The sequence below is a fragment of the Pelodiscus sinensis genome, chromosome 24, assembly GCF_052426305.1.
Source record: "Pelodiscus sinensis isolate ZL-2025 chromosome 24, ASM5242630v1, whole genome shotgun sequence".
NCBI lineage: Eukaryota > Metazoa > Chordata > Testudines > Trionychidae > Pelodiscus > Pelodiscus sinensis.
This window is the reverse complement of record NC_143075.1, coordinates 12,694,149-12,717,009: the sequence shown is the minus strand read 5'-3', so window position 1 is coordinate 12,717,009 and position 22,861 is coordinate 12,694,149. Positions and strand designations below refer to the sequence as shown.

The following is a 22,861-nucleotide window of genomic DNA, read 5'->3' as shown; positions in this document are numbered from 1 at the left end:
CCTCCTTCTATAGTACAGCTGAACAAAAATTCTTGCTAAGAACTGGCAAACATGTTGCATATTCTATACAGTATCTTACCGATAACTGCTCTCCCCCAGGGCCTGTTGCTTTGGTTTAGCCAGGGTAAATAAGATGCCCAGTATTTTCAAAATCTAACCTAGCCCTGTCAAAATCATTGCAAGTGCCCTTAATCCCTTCCCTCTTGTCACTTTTCCACTGTCTGGTTATCTACTATTTGGGGTTTGCTAAAGCAAAGACCTTAGTGGACTGAGCGGATAACAATGTACTACCCAAAAAGCACTGCAGAACACTGCACACTAGCCTGCTCAGGCCATCTTCCTCCTCCTGAACAGTGCAGTCCTTATGTGCTTGTGCTTAGTCTGTGGATGGGTTGCTTCCTGCTTGCAAGCTGCTGCCTGGTGCCTCTGCTCAAAAGCGAAGCTAGCCCATGGGAGGGGGGTCCCTAAATAAGAATATCTGACACACACCCCTTTACTGAGTACTAATTGTACTATTTCCACAAACCAAAAAAAAATGGACTGGTCCAACGCACACGAATGCGCTTGCTCACTGCGAGGAACTGTACGTGGGTGAAACACTAAAGACGGGGCTCTCTGCAGCAGCCCTCTGTGCTCCCGCCTAGCGCCGCCCCTGCGAGCTCATCCCCGGCGCCCGGCAATGGGATTTTCCATGACTCAAAGCCCAGCCAGCTACTGCAGCAAGGGGCAGCCCGGCACGTAGCGCACGCGCCTAAGGACCGGGGCCGGCGCCAGCCCCGTCCGACCAATCCGAGACGGGCGAGTGAGGTGGGCCAGCCAATGGCGCGCCGAGGAGGACGCCCCAATCTGCATGGGATGGGCTATAGCCCAGCGCGAGCCGGTTACCTCTCCCCCTAGTCTCCTTGGAGCGTGAGCTGCGTGCGTGACTCTTCTGCTCTTTTTCTGCTAGCGGCTCTTTGCAGGTAAGGGGGGGGGGCCTCGCTGCACAACCGCCTGAGCCTGGGGGAGCGCCGAACCGTGGGTGGGGTACCCTTTGCAAGGGGCCTGCCCGCCGCCGCATGCCCTTGGACTGGGGGTGGCCCTGAGATTGGGGGTGCTGCCTCCCGCAAGAGGAGCCCTCCCTAGGCGGCTGCTGTCTCCAAAAGCTGGGGTGTGTGGCAGCGGGAGGGGTTCCGGGTCTCCTAGTGGGGGGAACCCAGGAAATATTTCCTGGCCACGCCACCCAAAAAAAAATGCACGCGGGGTGCTCGTGCAAAGCGAGGGTGCATCGGGAGGGAGTGGGATACACGTCCCTCGCCTCCTGCTCACTGCTATAGTCTGCAATGGCTTCCTGCCCGTGCGTGGCTGGCTTGCCAATTGCACAGGCCTCGCGGTCTGGGGCGGCGCTTCCTTCCCTCGGCTCGGCTCCCCCCCGCTGCCCGGCAGCCAGTTTGCCCCAGCCACAGGGCTGGTGGCTCTGCTAGGTGCTGTTCTCCGGGCACCGTCCTTGGCGTGGTAGGTAGTCTCCTCAGTCTGCTGCCACCGCCGCAGGTATCATCGAGGCGGGTAAAGTCACGCCACCCGAGTGGCCTGAGTCAAGAGGCGGGATGGGCAGAAAGGGTCCGTTCTCTCGCTAACCTGATCGCTGCTGCTGCGTTTTGCAGGCCCTGCAACCCCCAGAGGTTCCACACGTGCCCCTGCGCTTGCTGTGTGCCCGCGATGACTTAAATGTATTGTTTCGTTTGGTCCAGAAGGCTTGTGCATGTTAAACCCCTCGCCCCCACATGGCACTTGCTCATTCAGTCCCCAGTTCAATCCGATTTGGTGGGTACTTCGTGCCCTTGACTCCTCTCCTGCTAAGAGCAGTGAAAAGGACTAGGAAATATTCTGTAGGCAAGAATTTCGCCACTTGTGCACTTCCATTTGCTGCACTTTTCCACTCCCCCACCCAAAAAAAAACCCCTCACTGGTTTGCGGGGCGAGTGGCTCTTAACAGTTGCTGTCTGCAGGCAAGTGTTCAAAGCCACGTGGAGCCCAGGGAAAGTCTGTACTGCTGAAATATTAGGGCCAAGCAGTTGGCATGGCAGCAGTGATTAGACGGCTTTCATGCCTCACATACCAAGTCCCCTTCAGTGCAGGTTTGCATTGCAGAACTGTGGATTGATTTACAAGGCCTACAGGCCCCTGGGTCATGCTGATGGTTGCAGGACTCTTGCAGGCCATGCAGCATCAGCATGTGCTCACAATGTGGTCATGCCTTTTTTGCCTGTTTCTCATGACTCACATTAAAATTCTTAACTGTTCTACCTATTTGGTCCCTTTTTTGGTGATGCTTAGTACTTTAAGTAGGAGTACATGTCATGTTACTAAGAAGTGAGTCACAATGCAAAGGAGTGGTTCCTTTGTTTCAGAAACCTTGTTAGCATGATGGGTACAGACTGTTAATAATTGAAACCTGCTGCAAAGTATTCAAAAGTCTTTAGTGTGTTACAGCTTTGAACCTTCCCCTCTTTTGCAACCTTAGCTGTCCTTCAGCTGTGCTTCTCAAATATTTAGTTATTTCTAGATCAGCGTTCTTGACCAATGTGTTCTTAGATGGACAGTTTGGTCTGACCAGTGTGACCATTCTCATGTTTCCATGAAATCTTCATAATGAAATAATTGTCATTTTTATATTTGGAATAGTAATGCAAGAAAGGCAGCTGCATAAGAGTTACCAGGGGTTACCCCAGTTATCTGAATGAAAACCAGTAGTGGAAAATCTCTTTTTGATTCTCCTGGGGTTTGTGTAAATGGTCAGGAGTTCAGTCAACCAGCCTTCAGCGATTTTTTTTTTCCGTTATTTAACATGCTGAGTCACAGGGTGGGGATACAGATTTTGAGCTGTAGGGAAGTACTGATATTTCATTTCCAAAACCACAAATTGAAGCAATTCAGTCCTTGATCTCCATTTTATTAAAAAACTGATTCTGAGTAGTCTGTTATTTCCTGACTTCCTGCATTCCCTGGTCTGATACATGCCAAGCAGCATTCTTCTAGTTGCATCATACTTGGGGCATAGGGATGAATAAGGAATACACTATTGGGGGTAAGGAGAGACCTGCAGTGGAATCTGATGGTACCCTTGTTGAAGTCTTCCTTGGTGACTTGTGCCTATCCTCTCTGGAGTGCTAAAGAGAGGCAGTAATATAGTTAGGTTGGAGAAGAGCCTTGTCATTGTACAAAAGTCCCCAGGTTGTGCATTTCAGCCCCAAGTGGAACTTGCAGTAGATAGCTATCTTCAGTGGCAGGGCATGGAAGGTTCTGTAGTGGGTTTATACCCCTTTTCCCCCCCATACACAATTTGGGTTGTTGGTGTGGCCCCATAGCCTTTATCTGCATCAGTAAAAGCTGCCCCTAACCCATAGGCTAGGTCTTCCCTATCAAAAAGGAGTTTTTACAGCAAGATTAACTTCCGAGAGGTATCTTGCTATAATAATCTAGTGGAGCATTTTTTGTCATTGTAAAGCTCCTTGGAAAAGCTGTCCCAAGAATCTCTCTAAATCCATGTAATTGTGTACTTAAAAGTAAACCTGCCATTCATATTGTCCTTGTTATCCGTCTCGGAGGTATGATGTCCCATATTTTCAATTGCTAGCCCATACCTCTAAGTGTGTGCAGTTACCTCTCATGTTAAAGGGACCCTTGAAAACAGAAATAAGAGAGAATCTGTGTAATGTGAAAGACAAGATAGCTGCTCTACAGGTATGGCTCATTTCCAGTTAATTCTCGAGGCACTGGAGGATTGGAATAGTAAATGCAAATTTATTACTTTCTGGAAGGCTCTCTTGAGGGAAGCTTCCCTTTTACAGCCTTGTCTCCCCACTTATGTAACCCTGAAACAAATACATGCAGACTGAACCACAGCTGGGACATGCTTATGCTTGTTCTCCTCTATAGCTATGGTTGATTGAATCATGGTTGTCCGAGCAGACAGTTCATGGAAGCAAATGATTTCCATTGGGCTCATGATGAGTTAAACTGTATCTTGAAGACAGATGCTGTTCCTTACCAACCGTCCCTGGGCAAAATGATTCTTTGAAGACAGTAGTGAAGAAGCTCAACAACCGTTAAAATAAAACTGATTTGGTGCGGGTCTGAAATACTGCAGTGCTGCAAACTGAGCATAGCTGCTAAGGAAGGGGAGGGACTTCTGGGGAGGTCACTTCTCAAGGACACTTGAGAACTAAAGTAATATTAATGTCTTGTTTCATTTCTGCTGTGGGAGACAGGTACACAAACTTTATTGTGAGTACTTCTCGGGGTAACAAGTTTCCTTTTTAAATAAGGAACAGTGTATGTATTATGCATTTCCTTGAAAATGTCATATCCTGCTACAGGTGAAGCATCTCCTCTGATGCTTCAGCTGCAGCCCTGAAAGTGAAAGCAAGATGCAGTGTATGCAAGAGCCTATAAAGAAGGGATTCTTGCAACAAGGAAAGGTTGGCCATGGTTGTTTCATGTTGGCCACTAAATAGCATCAAGGAGGGCTGTGCACTAGAAAACTGCAAGGAAAGTGGGGGGATTTTAATTGGATACACACTTGCTTGGGTGGGCTAGTGTGGCCAGGCTTCTTCTCCAAGAGTTTTCAAACAAATTGAGTGCTCAGTTTAATTTAAGACTTACAATAGAGCAGAAAAATCAATTAGAAAACCTTTCATCCCCAGGTTTTCTGCTACCTCACTGCCAAATGAGACAGTAAGAGACTAAAGAGAGGTGTTACCTTGTAGTGGGGAAGAGATAAAGGATATAGTTTTAGGAAGAGGGTAGCTCCAGAAAGAGAAAGGTAAACTCTCAATCACAGCATGAGCCTTTTATGTCACTGCAAAAGCAGACTCATGAGCACCCCTGTATGCTGTCGCTACCTATGACTGACTTGCCAAACTTAGCATCCAATTATTTGCATGTAAAAGAATTTTTTTATTTGTGACTAAGCCCTGCACTCTAAAGAAACTAACCTCACTGCTAATGGTGCACAGGTGCTTGCATGAGTTGCATTACAGCATAACCAACCTTCTGTAACAGCCATAAATAATTCCTGCTCTCAGACATGGTCTAAGGGGAGCAGCTAATAGGAGCAAAGCCAGTCTGACCGTATCTCCTGTCAGTGGAGTGGAAGGGAATGGACACTTTAAAATGTCCTTTAACCGAGACAACAGAAAAGCCTTTATTTCCCCCAAAACAATCTTCGTTGCACACTTTTTAGCATCACAGTTAGAGCAGTGTTAGTGTTACACAGCAGGTAGCTTAGGCCTGTAATAAGCATCAACATGCAAGGAACTGACATGCCAGCATATCCTTTTTGTGTGTTCACCTTGGAACACAGCAGAGGTAGAGATGAAGGGTGTTTTCTGAGGTCTGCCCTAATTAATCTGCTGCTGGCTTTAGCTGAAAGTCTGGGTGCACAATCTTGAAAGGGAGACTGGTTTCAGAATGGATCATGGCTGTTACGGTAATTGATGTGAGTGGTATTTATAAAAACTGTTCCCGACCCCTTGATCTGTTTAGTGAGCTATTGCTCCAATATTTACTGTAAAGGTATGATATGGCTCAATATGAATTGAGTAGGTCCTTGATTGAAGGATCACTTCTGGGTGTGTGTGCATGTGTGTGTTTTAACAAGGAAAAAAGTATGTGCACAAAACTAGACGTGAAACAAAGTTCTTTCGCTAAATGGAGATTATGATTAAAGTGCTCCATACCAAATGCAGAGGAAGCTAGCCATACAGTAACTTGGTCTTGGCTAGAAACATAACTAATACATAGCTGTCTCTTTCCATTTCAAGTTTTCATTATATTCAAATCCCAGAATGTGCTCTTACATGTTCTAAAATTAAATGCAAGCCTCTGCACTGAAGTGTCGCTGCTTTTAAGAAGTGGTTTTAACTAGTCCTTGTTTGTCAAGTTCACTTCATTATTATCATAGGCTAGTGTCTTTTAAGGAGTTTAAGGGAGTTGAACCTAAAAGAATTGGATATCTTGCTTCCTTAGGTTTCTTGAAAAATCCTAGTCAAAATCAACAGGTTATGCTACCTCAAACTCCTAATGGACATCTTAGCAAAAGAGATTTAATGATGGCTTTCTCCTGTTCCAGCAGAAACTCTGTGACTAATGATACAGATGAAATGCATACTAAGGTTCTTGTGCAATTTTGTGTTTTCAAAATATTGCATCTTTTTTTCCCCCCCTTGGCAGACATTCAAAATGTCCATAATCAAGATCCATTCTCGTGAGATCCTGGACTCACGTGGGAACCCCACGGTTGAGGTAGACCTCTATACTACCAAAGGTGAGTCCTCTTTCTGCCTACCACCATCTCTATTCTTGCCACATATCCGTAGGGGCTGCCTTGATCACTAAAGTAGAAACGTTCTTCGTACAAAACCTCTACTCTCAACTCTGGGGTCAGTGTTGCACATGTGCTATGGGGTTCCTGTCTGCTGGGGGGGGGGGGGAGTTCTGAGGCTGACTTTCATGGTAGGATATTTAGAGGAGAGGGGTATAAACAAACTAGGATAACAGCCAAAATGTCAGTGAAAAGTGGAGCTTTACGTTAAAAGCACTATATTTCAGTCTGCTCTGTCTTCTAGGATAGAACAGGCAAAGCTTCCTGATTAAATGAGAAGTTGACATCTCCAGTCTTGACACATAAAAGACAGGAACACATCTCACATTAGTATTTCTCTGTTAGGGGAAGATCTTTAGCTATTGGTCTTAGTGGCTTAGGAACCTGATGTAAACTTTCATGATTGAAACAGCAAATTACTTTACAGATAGGGATCCGCTTGAATCAAGCTTGACAGGCAATAGGGGATAAATTCATCTCTCTGTAACTCCAGGGAGGAAATGTAGCCCCCAGATTAGGACCAGAAACACTTGCATAGTGCCATATAGAGGCATAGGAGAACCATATGAATGTTTTCTCTCTGGCACTGAAGTTGTGCATTTCAGGGATTCCCTCTTAGCCTTTTGTGCATGATCCCTGTCATCATGTATTCAGCATATCTGTTCTAGAGCCACAGGAGTTGTGAAGTGCAGAATTGAGTGGCAGAGAGAAGCTCTTAAAACAGAACTAGTAATCTTGCAGCCTGAAAAACACATGGCAGGTGAATGGTCTCCAAATCTGAACTTCTCCTAAGCTGACACCCATAGGACAGTGCAAACCCAAACTGAGTGAAACTTTATTTTTTTTTCCCTTCACCTAATTCTGTATGACTACATTTAAGCTGCAGTGATCATTGAAGCTACAAAAAAGACCTTGAACAATTCTTGCTGTATGGATTCAGTGGCATAATTAACTTGAGCCTGGCCAGTGAGGCGTTTCCTTCATGAGACATGAACAGAGCTGAGGTCTTTCCTCTGTATAAGGCTTCCTACCCATAAATGATTAGGGTCATGAAGTAAACTAAAAAGGACAAGACACAACAGTCCAGTTGCGGTTGGCTTTTGGCTCTAGTAGTTGTGATCAGTAGTCATGCTGCTCAAATAGCTGTCTAACAAGTCTAGGAAACTCTTTTAAGGACTCTTAAGTGTCTGTTATATTACATGCCTCTCTTCTGACTGCATTTTGAAATAAACTTGCTCAGTTTCCAGAACGTTCCATAGAACCTCTGTGAATGACCATAAGAGTCTGAAGTACACAATGAATATCGTGTTAGACTCCAGTTTACCCTAGTCTTCCACAAACCTGATCCTATCTTTCTGTAATTCTCATGAGACTTTCTACTAGAATAAAGGTTGAAGGAAAATGTCCCATTAAATGAACTCTGCATCATGTCAAGTAAATTCATCTGGTATTTTGGCAGCTTTTTTTATGGGTTTCCAGTGACATGTGCGCAGTGGAGACTTGAAAGCTGGACGTAAATGACATTTAGTAGGATTGAAGACTTTGTGCTTGGAACTAGGATAAGCTTTATTGATGGTGTAGGTGGGGACAAGTCTAAGTGGGGGGGAGGGGGAATCTTTAGTCCCCTATTTTAACAGCTACCAATGGCCCTTTCTTGCTCTTCTGCACTTTCCCAATTCTGGCAAAATTGGGCTTTGACAAACTCAGCTCTATGCCTGTACATTTTTGCTTTCCCTCTAGAAGCTCTGTCTGCTTAATTAGAGGAAGTAGTGGTTATCTCTCTTCCGCTGCAGTTAGTTCTGCTCCAGGTCTCTAGCTGTACTGCCTGCCTAAAGACTTCTGCCAACACGCTTCCCTTTGCAGTAACTTTGTGTAGCTCTTTAATGTAGACACAGACATGATTAGACAGCTGCTTAGTTGTAATTGTGGTTGTATATCTAGCATCCTTCATCTGTTTTGGTAGTTGCAAGGCATTTTCCCTCCACCCTTCCTCATTGGTTCTTTGTTATTTAATGTGCTGCATCTTACAAGATCAGACAGTTGTATTATGCAAAACCACACCAGCATGGCTTGGCGGAATGAGCAATCACAATAGCTGTAGTACGCTAGCCAAACAGTTTATCTTTGTGCCTGGAAAGATGAATGGTTTCTCTTAATGAGATTCCAAACTAGACTACTTCTGCTTCAGGGAGGAAAGCTAGAGAGATCAAAACTGGCGCCTCACTCCAAAGCCTGAATGAACTCTAGTGCTCTCAATATTCTGTTCTGCAGGGTAACCTTAGCTAGACATATCTGTGGTTTAGTGCCTACCCTGTGGGGTCCTCCCATCAAATGACCAGATACCCACTGTGGATTCCAACCTCTAAGATGGCTTTTCATCATCTCCCCCCACTTCCATCTTTCCCAGTTGAGCCACAGATCTGCACATCTTTGGGGCAGACATTAAACTTTCAGTTGGTAAATTGGGGTGCTGATCTGAAGCCTTCAGCCAAAGCTCTGTGTCTGTCTAAACCACTCCTGTCTGCTTCCAAAGAGCAACCTGATGAGATGACAGAACTTGTTTGCTTCTCAGGGGCATGATGGTGGTGATGCTGGAGATTATATAGCATACTCGGTCTTCATGATACCCTCTCCCCCATATGCCCCAGAACTCCCAACAGGACTCGAACCATTCCAAACACCTGCCCACCCAAGAGCAAGCGATTCACCTTAGATTCTCTGTATAGGACTAGTGGGCCAGCCCAGGCAATGGTGCTATTTGGTGGAAATTAAAAGTGGGTTTTTTTGGTTTTTCTTAAGAAATAGTAGATACCTCCAATGGGGAAAAGGGTTGGTTATCCAGATAACTAGTGGGCTTTTCGTGACTGATGCCTTCTATGTGAAAGAAAGAAGCAAGCTATCAGTCTTGATACTCAGCCATATGAACAGTCTGAGTTGGTTTGTAATGTTGCCCAAACATGACTTGAAAGAATATAACTCTTCCTGATCCAGGAGAGAGACCTAGCAGTGAGGAAGGGAGCAGCATTCCCTGTGCTTGCGAACTAATAGTTTTAGGTTGGGCTAAAGAACATGCAGATGATTTTCTGTTCTCTCCTGCTATACTCAGGAATGTTCCGAGCTGCTGTACCTAGTGGTGCCTCCACTGGAATCTATGAAGCTCTGGAGCTTCGTGACAATGACAAGACTCGCTTCCTGGGAAAAGGTAAATCCATTCTTTGCTTTTTGATGTTCAGCCTCAGCTGTCCCATGGCAGGTGTTGCTGCAAACACTCGCTCATCAGTGCTGTTGTAGTAGCTGGTATGTTGGCATCTCTCCATCCCACCCCTTGTCACTTACCACGTTTCACAGTTACTGGCTAGCTTGCAATCCAACTCAGTTGACCCATTGTGCAGAAGTGATCGGGTACTGTTCAAAAGTATAGCATACCCTCAACTCCGTTTTGAAGACAGTGGGAGAGGTGGATCCCTGTTTCCTCTGAGAATTAGGCTGTAAGAAGAGCCAGAGACTTGTTTTTGCCCAAGTGTGTAGGGCTCCGGCATTTTTGTTAGCTGCTCATAGCACTATATAATCCTAGGGGTAATTCTGCGGTTTTACTATGGCTCCAAATGCAACAACTGCAGCATTCCCCCAGGACTAAGTACAGTATGCAGTGCTGGGGAGTCCAATGACAGAACATGGGCCAGATCTGGAGGTCCAGATGCTTCTGAATGAATACCATTATCTTTTTATTTTATTAATTTTTCCCTGGAGTCTGGACCTTGACTATACCATGACGAAGAAATTTGGACCTTGACAAAAAAGGACTGTTCTTTATTACTGCACTTTGTGGCTGTGCTGCATGTTGATGCCCTTTGGGGGCATTGGTTCTGTGCTAGTTAGCAATGTGTTCAGCCTAATGGGCATCTGAACAACCCATCCCTAAAAGCCTATTATCCTTATTTGCCCATTAATGGCAAGATCCTTTATAGAGATTGAAAATTGCCTGAGTGCTAGAAGCTGTTCCCTGAACCATTCAGTAACAATTGGTGCCATGTGCTGCCAGGTTTGGGGGGGCAATATGTTGAAATGAGGATGAGATGGAATCTCAAATTAAGAGCATCTGGTAGAGAAGTCCTGAGCTCAGAAGAGCTTTCATGCAACTCTGACTGTCTGCAGATGCTGTCTGATGCTAAATGCAACTGCCTGTGATCTGCAGTGACCTGTTTGGGGGAAGAAATTCAAACTCGGTTTGCAGAGAAAGCAGCGTTACTTATTCTTTTTTCCCCACAATGACCTTTGGTAGTCATCCGTAGACTACCACTGCGCAAGCTGATGTGCCAGGGAGCCTGTCAAATAGTATAGAAAGCCTGTGCATTTAGGTCCTACAGTTCTTGAGCCATTTCACGTGCCTGTAATCCTGCAACTTCTTGCATCTTGGAGTATTGCTTTCAAAGCCTCATCAGTGTGGCTAGGGGTTAGCTCCCTTTTTCCTCTCCTAAATCTCTAGGGAAACGGGATGACTAGGAGTATTTTCAAATAACATGGGAGATATTCCTGGGGAGCGGGTATATTTAAATGGAAATGTTGGAGGCCTCTATGGGGCTTCATAAACTCCATTACCATCAAGATTTCTTAGATGCTGATCTGGCGAGAAGGAACTGTCATCTGAGCAGTGACAGTCACTTGAAGTTCTGCTTTAGTAATATGGGGATATTTGATCTGGGCAGAGTGGCTAAGAAAAGCATCCTAGGAAGAACTGAGGAACTTGTGCTGTCTACAACTTAGCAGACCTGCTTATATAGTGTTTGGAAATGACCCTTCAGTGCTTCATTTGGCTAGGTGTTTCCTTGTGCAAATGGGATTTTAAAGGCTTATCTGCTGCTTCTGCATTTGTAGTCAGAACCCTCTGCTTGAAAAAACACCATCTTCAACAGCCAGCAGGGCTGATGTCTGAAAATTGTCAGGTAGCGAATAAGCAGCAGGAGCCAATAGGCTTTTCAAGATACCTAATGGGAGTGGAATGTAGGGAATACAATAGAAGTATTTCCAATCGGATGGTGCTGGAAAGCCTTCTTTAAGTCATCATTGTCTGTTTAATAATGCAGATTTAATCAGCTTTTGCTAGGCTTAGAAGACTCTTACCTCACTTGCTCCAAGTGTTCTGAACAAAGGAATCTTTGAAGCACTTGTCTGCTCAGATCTTTGAGAACACTCCTTACAGGGAGGCTCTCAGTGTCACTAGGCTGGTGTTTGGTTGTCCAGTTAATTACTATGGTCTTGGCTGATGGAGGAAAGACACAACCTACCTGGCTTTGGGACGGGATTGGTTTTCTGTCCTTGTGTATGTGGCAGTCACAATAGACTCAGTGGAGTGTTAAACTACAGGCTAAATAGCTGGGATGTGCAATATCACGTACAGAATTGGTGTGGTGGTCTGATCTCCATTTGGCACTTTCTTTCATCCCAGGAAAATGTTGGCTGACATGCAGCATTTTGTACAGGCACCAATTGCTTCAGGAAAAGACAAAGCTTTTAATATCCGCACCTGTGTTCTGAGTGTAGCTATCTGCTCTTCTAGTGGAGAGAATGCTAATATAAAAGCAAAGTGGTTCTGCCGCACCTAGGCGTGTCTGACTTGGAGCATCATTGTAATCCAGGATAGGGTTGTAGATATTAAACGACCAGGCATCTTAATGCCTGTCTGCTTAAAGCATCAAAAGATCCTTCCCTCCTCTGCCAACCCAAGTGTCCTTTTCCTTGTGTCCTGATGCAAGCGTTCTCAGGTTTTTTTTCTGAGGCGTCTCCCATGGCCCACAACTGTTCTGCATGTAAAAGCAAGGGGCAGCAAAAAGAGCAGTTCCCTGCTGTCCCCCACCATGGGGGGGCCCTGCGAAGCTAAGTTGCACAGACTTTAGCTTCAGCTCCATGGGGCAGGGCTTGGGGCACTAGGTTTCAGCCCCTTGTGGTTAGACTTTGGCTTTCTGCCTTTGGCCCCCAGCAAGTCTAATGCAAGGCCTGCTTGAAACCTGCTCATGCATGTGCCCTCCCACAAGGCCTTGGACCACTGGTTGAGTTGAGCTACTGTCTTAATGGTCTCCTTAACTAAAAGTTGGCTTGTTCAATGGATAGAAGCCTGAAGAGTTGGAAACTCAAGGCTGGACTCTAGGACTGAGACATTGCCAGGGAAAATAATCCACTTTGCTTGGCTGGAGAGGCGCGCCAACTTGCACTATCTAGTGAACCTGCTCACTTCTGTTCTATTGCTTAATATGGGGCATTTTGCTAATCTTTCAGATTACTGCCACACTCTACACTATTGTGACCGCTTTCCCCCTTCATTCGCTCTTTCTTTGCTCTTTCACCCCTTCCTTTACTCTTGTCCATTTCACTTCTGTCAGGTGTATCCAGAGCTGTTAAATATGTTAACCAGTTCCTGGCTCCAGCGTTGTGTACTCAGGTAATGGTCATGTGCTTTTATTGCAACCTGTCACTTGGACAGACACTTCCAGTGCATGGTCTTGCAAACTAACCTTCCAGCAGGCATTCCTAGATGATGGCTATTTCCATGATGTAACTTGTCACTCACTTGAGATCACTTAGACTTGGCAGTAAAAGCTAAAGTTTGGTTAATAGGAAATGCTGAATGATGGGTGATTGGGGTTGGATTTTATCAAGTGATCATCTACTAATGCCTGCATAGTGATTGATTTGCTTGTTCCTTCCAGGTGTCTCAAAAGCTGTTGGGCACATCAATAAAACAATTGCACCTGCACTGATTAGCAAGGTAGGAGCATTCATTACTTAACCTCAGTTAATGCAAGTGCAACACTTCCTACCTCTAACTTTTTGTCCCCTTTAAAAAAAAAAAAGCATCTGAAGAATGGCATTTGAGGTGTAGCAGGTGTGTGTGTGTGTGTGTGTGTGTGTGTGTGTGTGTGTGTGAGAGCAAATTGACGTAAAATAACTCCCTTAATCCAGTGACTGCTTCCATTAATGAGTGCAAATGTAACCCTAACTTAGCCAGAATAATAGCATCACTTGTTCTGATCATCTTGCTTGGATTTCAGTCTGTAGTAGTGTTGTCTACGTTGCTGCATATAGCAGTGTAAATGTTAAACTTAATAGGTATTTATTTCTAGTGTCCAGTTTACAAAATGAAAATGTAATGGAACTTCCCTATCAAAGCTATTCTGAAGTCCTACTTAAACTAGGTGTATAGGTCTCACTGAGCTAGGATCGATAGACCTCTGTACAAACTAAAAGAGGTGCATAAACTTTCATTGGGATCCCCTCTACTAGGCCAAGTTGAGGACAAGGGTAGTTTCCTTCAAATAAGGTGTGTTTAAGAGAGTCCTTCAGCAGATATATATGCTCTAGGTAGCTTTTGACCTCAATTAATGACAGTTCCTGAAATTGAAATTTGGGAAGCAGTCTGCAGGTAAGTGGTTGATAACTGACACTATGGATGTCAGTACGTAGATGGCTACATGATTAACTGATAAGCCTGTATGCGCGCACGCGCACACACCCCTTGCTCGCTCTGTATCAGAGGCAGCAGGGGGGCAGGGTGGAGCAGGAGCCAGTGCCTGTGTGAAGCTGGCTCCCCATGAGCATGTGATCCACCTGCCCCCCACCTCACCCCCGCACTGCTATCTCTGATAGAGGCAGCAGTCTAGAGGGTGGAGGGAGGGCAGGCAGGAGCAGAACCTGCAGGAAGGTGGCTTTCAAGCAGGCTTCCAGCATGTGCTGGCTCTGCAGACCTACCTGCCACACCTTTCGCTGCCTCCCATGGTAGGGGGAGGGCAGGAGCTGGCCTAAAAGCTGTTCTCTTCCCTCTCACCCCCCCCCCCCCCCCCCCCCGAGCCTCTATTAGAGGGAGCAGGGAGGCTACTGCAGACAGGCTGCTCTGTGGCAGCAGCCCCTGCACAGGGGTCCAAGCTCCCCATGGTCAGAGGCTACCCCGGCATCCCGCAGGGAGCTCAGACCCCTTGCAGGCAAGGCGTGTCACCACCCCACACTGTTGCCTCAGATGGGTTTCCCTGGGAGTGGGGCCAGGAGTGAACTAGCTGCTGGCCCTATCCCTGGGAACTATCAAATAGTCACGCAGCTGCTAAAATTGAGCTACAAACTAGCTTCCCTAGGTGACGCTGGTGGAGAAGGGGGGGATTGAACTGTACAGCGTAGCTTTGTCTTGGGACTTCACTCTTGCTTCCCTTTACAGAACCTAAATGTGGTGGAGCAAGAGAAGATTGACAAACTGATGCTAGAGATGGATGGATCAGAAAACAAGTGTAAGTGGCTTTTTGCACAACACCCAGGTGTGCCTTTTCAACCCCAGGGATGTGCTGCATTGTGTTGCAAAGTAACTGAAGCTGTTTTGGGGGTGAAGGGAAGAAGTGGGCTTTATCCAGCCCTGCTTCGTGGTATTGGGGTAACGGTTAGAGAGACCCCTACTTCACGTATCAGTTCTGTGATCGTAGGTACTGTGACTATGAAGATGTACGCTGGCACGAAAGCCACCATGATAATTCCACAGCTAAATCATTGTAAGCTACTGTGAACTTTGTGCTGCCCTGGAGTGGGAGTAGCAGAAAGGGGAGCTGCTGTGAGCTTACTTGTGATGCCTACACTTAAAAACCATAATAGCAATAGCACTGCTGAGGGGTGGCTTGTTGAGGAGTGTTGTCGATATCTATATAAATCATGTAACAATTTCCTTTGTTTCAGCCAAGTTCGGGGCTAATGCCATCCTGGGTGTGTCTCTGGCTGTGTGCAAAGCCGGTGCTGCTGAGAAGGGAGTCCCCCTGTATCGTCACATCGCTGACCTTGCAGGAAATGCAGAAGTCATCTTGCCAGTTCCTGTAGGTTTCCTGAGTCAGAAATTTGGAGTCTATATCCGCCTGGGTGGCCTTTTCCTACGTTATTTAGGAGCCCAAGTCTCTGACTTTCACAGGGCATCTTGCTTCTAATTCTTATGTGCCTGAAAATCCCTGTCCTTGGAAGACTGATGCTTATGCAGGGTACTTATGGGTCATGTAATGGACCCCTTCTGGATTGTAGCATTCAGTTTAGGGCACAGATTAAGTAGAACTACCTGTGCATGATAGTCTGCACTGTAAACTCACCTTTGGTTCCTTGGTCAGGGAGAGCATGCAAAGGTTTCGTGCAGAACGAGAAATGCATTGTGTCCGGGTGAGTGAGCTCATAGCCTGGGATCAGAGCTCTCTGATTTCCACAGGTCCAGGATAAGACCTTAAAAGCAGGTGTTCTGGGCCTGTCCAGGAGAAGGGGAAATGAGCATCTCTCATTGCACTGCTTAGTTATATGGTATGAATCATGGCTAAAGATGGAGGGAGAAGTGGAGCAGCTGACACTTGTTCTGTTGTTCATCCAGGCTTTCAATGTGATCAATGGTGGGTCCCATGCTGGTAACAAGCTGGCCATGCAGGAGTTCATGATCCTCCCCGTTGGTGCAGAGAACTTCAAGGAAGCCATGCGGATTGGTGCTGAGGTCTATCACAACTTGAAGAATGTCATCAAGGAGAAGTACGGAAAGGATGCGACCAATGTGGGTGACGAGGGAGGCTTTGCACCCAACATCCTGGAGAACAAAGAAGGTACAAAGCTGAGATGGCTGGGGAAACTAGAACTTGGTCACCATTGTGTTCAGGCCTGTGTAACTCACCCAGCTGCCTCAGACCAGCATGGGCTCCAGATAATTTTGGCTGCTGCCCTGATCTCTGGAGGGGATCTCTTCCTTTCTAGCAACTTCTAATGGTCACTGACTTCATCTATCCCCTTCCATTCACACTGGAGGTGTCAGGCCAGTCCCATAGGGCTTTCTAGTGCAAAGCTGCTACCCCCTATTGCCAATTCGAGGCGGTTAAATTGCAGATTGGAGGCAGACCAGTGGCTTCAATTGATGCACTCAAAACAGATTAAAAAGGTGACTTAATTTCTCTCAACTTCAGGTACATCACTCTTTCATTTCCTGTTGGTACTAGGTGAAGGATAGCCCTGTCCAGTTAGGGCTGGGAATAAAACTTCTAGTTTTTATGCCATCGGTTACTGTTCAGAAGTAAAAAGGAGAGACTTTACTGGGGCAAGTCTGTCTCCTAATGCTCCAGGAAGAAGGGACCGCTCGCTTTGTTGCAGCGAGCAATAAGAGCTCCTGGGGAAGAGGAACAAAGGTGATCTCTGTTCCAGTGCTTCAGTCCCTGAGGTAGTACAGGAGATGCTGCTTTCTAGCAGCATGGAAAACACATTCACCGAGGAACCTACAGAAGCACTGTGCCTGCCAAGTAGGGGGCAGTGGAGCAGCCTTTGAAGCTGTACGAGTATTAAACATGTCTGCATCAGTAGAAAGCTGTTCTGGTTTTGAATGTAGCAGTTTTCGTTGTGAACCACTATTGTGCATACCTATCCACCTTCCACCTCTCCCTTCAGTGACATTGGAGATATTGAGCAAGAACTAGAGTCCCAGGGCACATCTACACTATGCAGAAGATCTTTGCTGCTATGGTTGATCTTCCAGGGTTTGATTAATTGGGTCTAGTGAAGACCCACTAAATGGAACTGAAAGGGTGCCCCGATCAGCACCGGTGCTCCCTGCCCCTCATGGGGAATACAGGAAGTTAACCGGAGCGTTTGCTCCCATTGAATTCCTGCTTTGTGGACAGTGCAGAAACTCCATTTAAGAGGCGCAATTTACAGCTATGTAGGTTACGTAGCTGGAGTTGCATATCTTAATTGGACCTTCTGCAGACTCTACTGCAGAGTCTCAGAGCCCAGAGTCGCTCAATCTGTAGGCTGCTTCTTCCCATTCATGTCACCAAATGTACAGTCGATTGGTTGTTTACCTTGTTTTGGGGGGAACGGAGGGCGTGGTGAAGCTGAACAATTAACTGGACGCTTTGTGATGTGGGAGTTCCACAGCCTTGAGTTAGACTATCTTCTATTTTTAAACGTCCTGAACAGAGCTTGTTACTGTATACAGTCTGGCAGGTCCAGCTGCTACTTGGCTCTCAATCTGGGAGGAGTCAGTGGGTTGTGTTCAGTTGCAAGGTGATCACCCAGCACTTAGCTTTTCAGACAGCCAAGCGGTATCATGTTTTTAGAGGATTCAGCAGCCATGCTGCCTCTTCAGAAATAGCCTCTCATTACCAAGGTAAAAAGGGAATGTGTGTGACTGGAGGCCTGACATAGCAAATGCAGGTGGTGGGGGGAGAGAATAGTCCTCCCCTTCCCTGGGCAACTTCAGGCTAAATTTATTACATTGATTGCTATTAATGCCTCTCAGGGCCTATTGCCTACTGTAATTCCATGGGTGCTGAAGCAAGACAGGATCCACAGTGGCCAAGTCATGATTTCATTCCTATCTAAATTCCCACTACGGTGGAAACTGGAAATAGCAAATGTGCATTTCCGATCCTTTATCGTTCACTGATGTTAATATAAACTACTGTGCTCTGCCTCAGAGGTGGCTGCATGTCTGGTGGTGTCCTAAGCATCCCTGTGAGGCTGATACGGGATATCATTATAAAGTGGTAAAATGTTCTACGAGTATCTGTTACTGTGCAGACATTGGTCAATTAGACCTTGAGACCCCTGTTAAAGGCTGGTAAGGAACAACTTGATTTTAAAGGTGGGGAGGGGACTTGCCTAAGGCTCTAGATGAGTCAATAATAGAACTTGGATCCTTTTGGGAGCTACAGATTGTGTGCCTTGGCTACAAAAGTGGCATGGAAAGTGTTGCCCAAGAGTTGATTATAACCCACTCTCTTACCTTCCAGCACTGGAGCTGCTGAAGACTGCCATCAGCAAGGCTGGCTACACTGACAAGGTGGTCATTGGGATGGACGTGGCTGCCTCTGAGTTCTATCGTGATGGAAAGTACGACCTGGACTTTAAGTCTCCCGATGACCCCAGCAGATACATCACTCCTGACCAGCTGGCTGATCTGTACAAGAGCTTTATCAAGAGCTACCCATGTGAGTGGGACATGATTCTCCATTCCCGGGCAGGCAGGAATAGATGATGTGCTCCCTGCAGGTCTTCCAACCCCCACACCACCATCTTTTGGTGCAAAAGGACAGATAGGAGCAAAAGTGAAATGATAGAGAGGTTGGGTGGAAGTTAAATAGTTGATAGAATAGCCTTTAATCCTGTGCTTGGGATTTGGTCCTTAGTGGGGGCAGTTTCAAAGCTGCTAATGCAAAGGCCTGAACATGGAGGTGTCAGGTGTATTAGTAGATGTTCCATCCCTAAACATCATCTGTCTGTAACTGGTTTCACCTTTGAGTGCTGCAGCTTGAACTCTTGGATGATGAGGCTGCCCCTTCTGCTTACATTCGCAGTGGTGTCCATTGAAGACCCCTTCGACCAGGATGACTGGTCAGCATGGAAGAAGTTCACTGCCAGCGTGGGAGCTCAGGTGGTGGGAGATGACCTGACTGTGACTAACCCTAAGCGTATTGCTAAGGCCGTGGAGGAGAAATCCTGCAATTGCCTGTTGCTCAAAGTGAACCAGATCGGCTCTGTCACGGAGTCGCTGCAGGCGTAAGTCCCCGTTACGGAGATTGACCCAGACCCACTTTGTGACGTGTGTGGTTAGGCACTTGCACGTCAAATGCCACCTGAATTACACGCAAACGGGAAAACTCATCTGCCTCCTGGTGGAAGAATATTCAGTTCAGTGTCTGAAACCTAATATTCCCAGCCACAAGTCCCCGTTAAGTGCTGGGCTGGATGACAGTGTTTTCTTTTTGAACAACTTAGCCTTAGCTTGGGATGTTAAAATGAGGTTAATTTACTAATTGAGTAGTCAATACATTTTTTTTTATCTATTTGATTGGTCAGTAGGGGAAGGCAACCAAGTCCAGGACCAGACCTCTCTGTCTCTCTAATTTACAACCCAGAAGGAGCTGGGTGGGGGTAGGATGGTGGGCCTTGCTTACATCCCTAGTCTTAGTTGCATCCTTAACACCCGTAACGTTATTGAAATAAACCTGAGGCTGGATCGTGCAGTAACTAGCAATATTTTTGCACTTACTACCCTTAGTACAAGGAGTGCTACTGTGCATGGGATGGGGTAGTACAAAATCTTACTGCTATTTCTCTTGTGTTAGCTGCAAGCTTGCCCAGTCCAATGGCTGGGGTGTGATGGTGAGCCACCGTTCTGGAGAGACTGAAGATACCTTCATTGCTGACCTGGTAGTCGGACTCTGCACTGGACAGGTCAGTATCCGTACCCTCTAGTCACCTCGCTGCCTTATTTCATGGCACACAAGCCATTCTGTAGGAGGAAACTGATTATCCTAATAATGACGTGGAAGGCACAAAGAGTAATCTTGGATAAATTTGTGTCTGGATTTCCTGATACTCGTTGAATGTTAGTGAGTGCACTGCCTCAGCTTGCACCCAACTTTGTAGTTCAGGTTAGGTGAACAAACTTCTAATGAGGGGTGTACTAGTGTAGTCAATTAACCGAATAAGTAAAAGCTTACAGGTTATTGCAATAGACTACATGCATTCTCTCTTTCCCCAACCCCACTTGCCGGTACATTTTTTAGCAGGCTGGCCAGCAGCCCGGTTCAGTTTTGGTTTGCACTGGGTCCAGGACCAACCCCCATTGTGGCTCTGCATTTAAAGTGTATTAAGAACCAGCTGGGCAGGTAGCCCAGCTAACCAGCTGGGCAGGTAGCCCAGCTCAGTTCCAGCTAGTGCAGGTTCTGGGAGCTTAGACACGCCCCCAGCCCCAGTACAGGGGCTGCTGCCGCCCTGTGCTGCTGCATCTGTATCAGAGGCAGCAATGTGGAGCAACAGACAGCTAGTCTATGAGGGGAGTTAGTTTTTAAACTGGCTCCCCTTGTGGACCAGCTCCCACCTGGCACCCCACAACACTGTCTCTGATACAGGGGGCTCCCCAGAGTGGGGCTAGAGTGCACTGGCTGCCAGCCCCACCTCTGGGAGCTATAGAATAGCCACATAATGGTTAAGAATTCATGAGGTTAATCCACTATTCAATTAACCGATATTTAACCTCTCCACTTCTAATGGCTTGTCCTTTCACCATGCTCAACTCCCATGCGTTAAGGACACAGTGGTTCTTATCATGCCATGGGAGAGGCATTGGTCTTCACGCTTTCAGCTCTCGAGAGCAGAACTGTTTTAACCCCAAATTAAGTATCTTCCTGACCTTTGTTTCAGATCAAGACTGGTGCCCCCTGCAGATCTGAGCGTCTAGCTAAGTACAATCAACTTTTGAGGTGAGATTGTGCTCTGGGGAGGAGGTGGGGACTACTAAGTTAGCTGCAGTTTTGCCCTAAGAACAGGGTAGAATGCGTTATCTATCTGATGGCTTTCTCTGGTGATGCTGTGTTGGCTGTCCAAGAGTCCAGTGGAATAAATCTCCCTAGCTGACTGTAGGCAGACTTCAGTGGGCTCTGCCATGCATTCTGGCCTGAAAAAGTATCAAGGGCTAAGTGTTTCAAAGTTTTGGGGAAGAGTTTTTGTGGCTGTCCCTTGTAGAACTTTCCATGTTCCTCCTGTGGGCATATAAACCTAGGTGGTGGTAGCCACAGGTTGCTCCCTGTATCCAAATCAAGAAGCCCTTATCTCATGAGTGACAACCTTAGTTCTGTGAAATGCTACCACCGTTGAGCCCAGAAAACAGAATACTCAGCCAACATCTGTGTTGCTTATTCTGTCCCTTGACAGCAGTGTTACTCAGGGCCTGATGCTTGCTGTGTTGGCTGCCCTTGGTATGGGAAGCTATGCACTTAAGATCTCCCTGTGGTGTATTCAGTGTTTATTTAGGAAGTATCCCTCAATACCAGACCATTGTTTGGCATAGGAGTTGGGGGAGGGGGATATGTTAAGTGTTCACGGGAAGGTCAGCAGAACAAATCTCCAGCTGGGTGGGAGGCTGTATGCAATATGTGTGGCCTGCTACTAAACAAACTGTTGACTCCACTGTGGCTACGACATGAGGGAAAATGCTGTCCCCACTACCTCACAAAGACACCCAAATTCAGCTGCCTCTATGAAAGCAGCATAGAATCAGCAGCATGGTCTGATTCTAGCTTGTTTTGGCTGGCGAACTTCAGTTTCATTGCAGAAATGTGAGCAGTAAGACTATCACTGTCCTCTACTCACCTTGGGTGGCTCTTGCTCCATCGCTCTTCTGTTGCTGCCAATCCAGCCAGGCAGTCATGCAAATAGATATACCACCTTCTGTGCTTACAGCCCTTTCTTCTCCTCCTTCCTTTCCCAAACAGAATTGAGGAGGAGCTTGGAAGCAAGGCCCGCTTTGCTGGCAGGAACTTCAGGAACCCTCGTATCAACTAAGTCCTGCGGGTCAGACAGCCCCTGTTCCGGTTGAAAGCACTAGTCACCTGATTAGATCATTATTATTTACCTGTATTAGAAAGAAGGGCAGCTGAAGGAACAAGACCAGTTTGCAGGGCCTCTCACCCTAGACTGTTTCACCTAGTGTGTTCCCCAGCTCTGACTTTGTTGATCTTAAGCGCTTTGCTGCTTCTGTAGAGCAGTCCCTCTGGGGGTTGTGAATTAAAAAAAAAAAAACTTGGAACCATTGTTTAAGACCCAACTTTGACCTTGTTGACTATGGGCATAACCATATACTTCCCTCCCTGTTTAAGTGTGTGGAGCTGTGTAACTTGCAGTGCAACTTGAGGTGCCTGCAAACAGCAATATAGTAGTGTTTCTATGTGAGGCAAATAAAAGCATCAAACAAGCCTGCAATGAGTGTTGCCTGCAGTTATTCCATCAGCTGTCTTGCTGGCATGTACCTCTTCCCTGTCCTCGGTTGGTGTGCATGCCCACACTGCTAAAGGCTCTTGGCTAGGGGCATGCATGGTATTATTCCCATGAAAAGCAGCAGCTTAGCTGTCTGCCCTTCAGACATGTCCCAGCTGCTTGAGAGTTCACATAGCCAAGTCCCTCTAGAAAACAAGGCTCGCCCTAGGGATGAAGGTGTTGGTGCATGTGCTGAATTTTTGCCACATCTTCTGTGCACAGTCTCACTCGGCCATCCCTGAGGCTGGTCTAAGAGTGGCAGTGACGGCAGTTAGCACAAATGGCTTACGTGCCCACAGTCAACAAGACTTTGTGCCTGAGCCTCTTCTCTTCCTCTGTTTTGTGTTGGGGTGCCCTAGATGAGAGGCTAGGACACAATCTCATCACTGTCCTGGAATGCCAGGTACTGGGTCGCTTTGCTGTAGCATGACCAGGTGAGTAGTGGGGCTTGCTAAGGCAGGCTTCCTACCTGTCCTGGCACCACGGACAACTTTGCATCCCAGAAGTGGCCAGCAGTGGGTCCCGCACCTAGCGGGGGTGCCACATGGCTCTGTGCACTGCCATCCCTCGAGTACCTGCTCTCATGGGGAGCCTGCTGGTTCCTGGCCAAGGGGAGCTGGGGAGGATGGTGCATGTGTGAGTAGCTTTCTTCCCCTCCTTCCCCCCTGCCTCCTGATTTCTTGCTTCTCCATCATTTTC

The 22,861-nt window shown here is 46.7% G+C and overlaps 1 protein-coding gene across 2 annotated transcripts; it reads left to right on the top strand.

The window, feature by feature from the left end:
- The first annotated feature begins 807 nt into the window (after window positions 1-807).
- ENO1 (enolase 1) lies at window positions 808-22,101 on the top strand. 2 transcript variants are annotated; one of them, XM_006127099.5, is made up of 12 exons: window positions 808-962; window positions 6,214-6,307; window positions 9,471-9,566; window positions 13,069-13,127; window positions 14,565-14,634; window positions 15,071-15,204; window positions 15,738-15,960; window positions 18,136-18,333; window positions 18,700-18,901; window positions 19,471-19,579; window positions 20,552-20,610; window positions 21,622-22,101. In XM_006127099.5, exons 2-12 carry the CDS (start codon window positions 6,223-6,225, stop codon window positions 21,689-21,691), a joined length of 1,305 nt encoding a protein of 434 aa, XP_006127161.1. In that variant the 5' UTR covers window positions 808-962; window positions 6,214-6,222; the 3' UTR covers window positions 21,692-22,101. The 2 variants fall into 2 exon arrangements, with proteins under 2 accessions (XP_006127161.1, XP_014431002.1); XM_014575516.4 differs by lacking the exon at window positions 13,069-13,127 and adding an exon at window positions 12,742-12,800.
- The last annotated feature ends 760 nt before the right edge of the window (window positions 22,102-22,861 follow it).

What these genes read in the sequence shown, in the direction of transcription:
- ENO1 (XM_006127099.5), top strand. Translation starts at nt 6,223, where the DNA reads ATGTCCATAATCAAGATCCATTCTCGTGAGATCCTGGACTCACGTGGG. An exon ending in AGACCTCTATACTACCAAAG is followed by an intron (nt 6,308 to 9,470) that starts GTGAGTCCTCTT and finishes TGCTATACTCAG; the next exon opens with GAATGTTCCGAGCTGCTGTA. An exon ending in CTTTATCAAGAGCTACCCAT is followed by an intron (nt 18,334 to 18,699) that starts GTGAGTGGGACA and finishes TTACATTCGCAG; the next exon opens with TGGTGTCCATTGAAGACCCC.